This window comes from Notothenia coriiceps, unplaced genomic scaffold, assembly GCF_000735185.1.
Source record: "Notothenia coriiceps isolate Sejong01 unplaced genomic scaffold, NC01 NC01_scaffold00038054, whole genome shotgun sequence".
NCBI classification, from domain to species: domain Eukaryota; kingdom Metazoa; phylum Chordata; class Actinopteri; order Perciformes; family Nototheniidae; genus Notothenia; species Notothenia coriiceps.
In genome coordinates, this window is record NW_011370755.1 from 1 (window position 1) to 3,571 (window position 3,571).

Sequence of the window (3,571 nt, forward strand, 5' to 3'; positions counted from 1 at the left end):
CAACAGAGGAGGGGTCCCTCTCCCAGGACGGACAGACGTGCAATAGATGCCGTGTGTAAATCAAAGAGATAATACATTTTACAGTGTAGGTAGACCTTTTACTGAAGTACTTCTTTAAATTGTGCCTCTAGGCTTTAGATCCAGAGGTCCCAGTGAAGGAAGCCGCTCAGCGAGCCCTGCAGAAGAGCCACAAACTGCTGAACGAAGCCAAACAACTTCAAAATGATGTCAAAGGTAAGTAAATCATGTCTGTCCAGAAGATATTGCATGGAGTGATAATGATAAGAGACGATAGTCACCAGTGTAATAATGTAGTATACACTGTGTGGGTATATTGGCAGTTTTATTTTAAAAAATTGTCTAATGAAGATTATATGAAATCTCACTTCAACCTTAATTAAAAATGCTGGTAGCCCTTCTGTATAAACGTTCATATCAGGATATAGTTAGGCTAATAATTGATTGTAAAATGAGATAATGTTAACATGTATTATAAAGGGATATTATACATGCAGTATTCACAAGTCGAAAACAGATTAACTGCTATCATTGTCACTGACTGTGGGTTACTGAGGGTAAGGGATGTGTTTCCACTTTGTCTGACTTCAAACCTTGATGTGTGTGTGTGTGTGTGTGTGTGTGTGTGTGTGTGTGTGTGTGTGTGTGTGTGTGTGTGTGTGTGTGTGTGTGTGTGTGTTGTGTGTGTGTTGTGTGTGTGTGTGTGTGTGTGTGTGTGTGTGTGTGTGTGTGTGTGTGTGTGTAGAGAATGAAGATGGTGTGTCCGGGCTGAAGGGCAGAGTCAAAGCAGCGAGAGACATGACCAAAGACCTTCTGAAAGCTGTCAACGGAACCATGGCAATGCTCAACTCTATCCCCAATGGTATGACTGCACAAATACAAAGTGTGTGTGTGTGTGTTTGTGTGGGAGCGAGATAAAGGCAGAGTGGATCAATATCACTGTGTCGATGGAGGTCAGCTGCTCTGGTAAACTCAACTTGACACATGTCGGTACTCTCAGACACAGAAATACTCTGCAGTGAGCGAGGGCGGTGAACTTCAGTGATGCACACGGCTGCGTTTGGATCAACTCGCAGAAAACCATTAACCGCAGCTACTACATATTGTAAATGATATGACCAGTAGGTCAATATAACATATTTGTATTCCCATTCAAATCCCTGTGAGTGAGTGAACACAATACGGTAACATGTCAGATCATAAGAAGCTGAATCCTTATTAGTGTGATTTCCACTGGATTTTCACAAACTGCTCAAAAATCTGATATTTTGGTGAGCGCTCAGCAATGATTATTAGCTTTTGCAATGGATTTCAAGATTCAATCACATCAATAACACATGAATCAATATCAAAATGTTAATCATGCTGGACATCTACATGGTTCTGAGCACATTGTGTAATAGAAGGTGAGCAAAGAGTTGCTTTGGAGGCGTGGTTCAGTGGCCGATACATAGGTGATTGCTCTGAAATGAAACTTCCTTTATTCTGCTATCTGATCTTTATGTATAAAGCACTTTAAACCCTCCAGACCAAAGTGATGTATAGAGAAATACAAAGACAGCGCAGCTCACAAAACAAATAAAGATAAGAACAAAAATAAAAACAACAAAACATTATACAATTTAAAACCAATGAAAGCAACCATCGACTATCTATACTGCAAGCTCCCATGCCAGCAGTGTTTCACGTGTCAGTAGTCTTATTTATGATGTTAGGCAAATGATAGAACATTGAAGTAATTGTCTCGTGTGCATACATTAGTACATCCCACACATAATACTTATATTATGAAATGTCATCATTTTACAGACACAGCAGTTCAGCTAGCAGCCACAAAGGCCGTAGCAGCAGATGCTAACGCCACCGCCATCGACGTCCTGGAGCGCCTCGGGGATTTGAACCTGCAACTCCATGGCCTCCAGAGCAACTACAGCGATCTGGAGGACACCGTCAAAACAGCTAATGACATGATCCAGGACCCGGAGAAAAGCAGTAAAGCTCCTCACTATTGGCTATTTTACAACTTCACACAAAGTACAAAGTCTTATGTGGGCTTGTTCAGCCTCGAGGAACACTGCCTCTTCCTTATTGGTTGGGTTATTAAACATTTACCGTGAGAAATAGTCAGTTTGTTACTATTGCCCTGAAAGATGTTTGATATTGAACTGCTTTTGTGAGGCAAAATTGGTTTGTATGTTTCCTGTTTACTCACTTCATTTTGTACCTTTTAAAAATGTAGGTTTCCGCAAACAAATGAATAACTTGAAACTCAATCGTAAGATCTCTAAACTCTGAAATCATGTCTGATTTGTCTTGATTATTTTAGAGCTACTACATTATTGTCTCAGAGCTTCGTAAATTCATGAATTCCACAAAATCCTGACATATTTTTTCTCTCTGTCTCTCTTTTTTCAATCCCCACAGCCATCAGTATGTATATTTCAATTACCCAAGCTTACTTTATATTCTAAGTGGTGCACCAATACCATGTTGTAATTACCGAATAATATTAAGAGTAGTTTCACCTTGCTGCCTTCCAGCAAACATTTCTAAGCATTTGTTGTTTTTCCTTCTGAAATAATTCTGAATCCTATTTTAAATGATTTCAACAACAGGATTGGAGCACCACACAATAGTTTTACGACTATATTTAATTGCTATACAGCAGCAGTTGCTTCTAATGCTGTGCTCCAGCATGAGAGCTTTGCACACTGCAAAGCATGGGGCAGTGTATTTTCCTTTATGTGTCATTCTTTTTTTTGTCTATTTCTTAATTCCTGTCTTTTTCAGCTTCAAGCTTTTTAATATATAAAAGCAAATGGTGTAAAAAAGGTTCTCTTTGAATGCTAAGCTACACTAATTGTTCGGCTCTCGCTAGCTTCTCCATTGTTCTTTTTCCATATTTCTCCATATCTCTTGAGTAATATCTGTGATTTCCTCAGCTGCCATCATTTATCATCCTTTCCTGGCTCTTCACATGCTAACTCTCCATGCCGTCTCAGCTACAATCCACTGTATAATGTTGACTTTAACAGATTCTCTACTGCTCTGTATCACTGCTGTTCTCTCTCCCCTCAGTCCACGCTGCAGGAGCTAAAGTGAAGGACTTAGAGGATGAAGCTGATAGGCTGTTGGAGAAGCTGCAGCCAATCAAAAAGCTGCAGGACAACTTGAGGCGTAACATCTCTCAAATCAAAGAACTGATCAACCAAGCCAGGAAACAAGCTAACTCGGTTAGTAGGCATCACATTTTAATACTTGTGGATTTACTTAGATGTCCATCCATCCATCTTCTCCCGCTTATCCGTGGTCGGGTCGCGGGGGTAGCAGTTCAAGCAGATGTGTCAATCAATTATTTCTTTCCAAATCACTTTCCATTACACAAGCTTCTTTATATGAAAACTGTTACAGATATTTGATTGTATACAATTAAGTAAACTCTGTCATGTAAATAAAATAGTCCATTTAAAAGTTCTAACATAAAAATACGAAAAGTTAAATTAAGTTTTTATGCCAAATTATAAAAAAAGATGCAGGCCAAACGTTTTAACTT

General features: G+C 39.2%; 1 protein-coding gene across 1 annotated transcript; it reads left to right on the top strand.

Moving 5' to 3' along the window:
- Nucleotides 1–128: 128 nt before the first annotated feature.
- Nucleotides 129–3,259, top strand: LOC104967964 (laminin subunit alpha-2-like; the record flags this gene model as incomplete). Its single annotated transcript, XM_010797505.1, has 5 exons — nt 129–234; nt 764–880; nt 1,828–2,010; nt 2,443–2,448; nt 3,097–3,259. Coding segments are annotated over exons 2-5 (416 nt in total), but the record flags the coding sequence as incomplete, so codon positions are not given.
- Nucleotides 3,260–3,571: the final 312 nt, after the last annotated feature.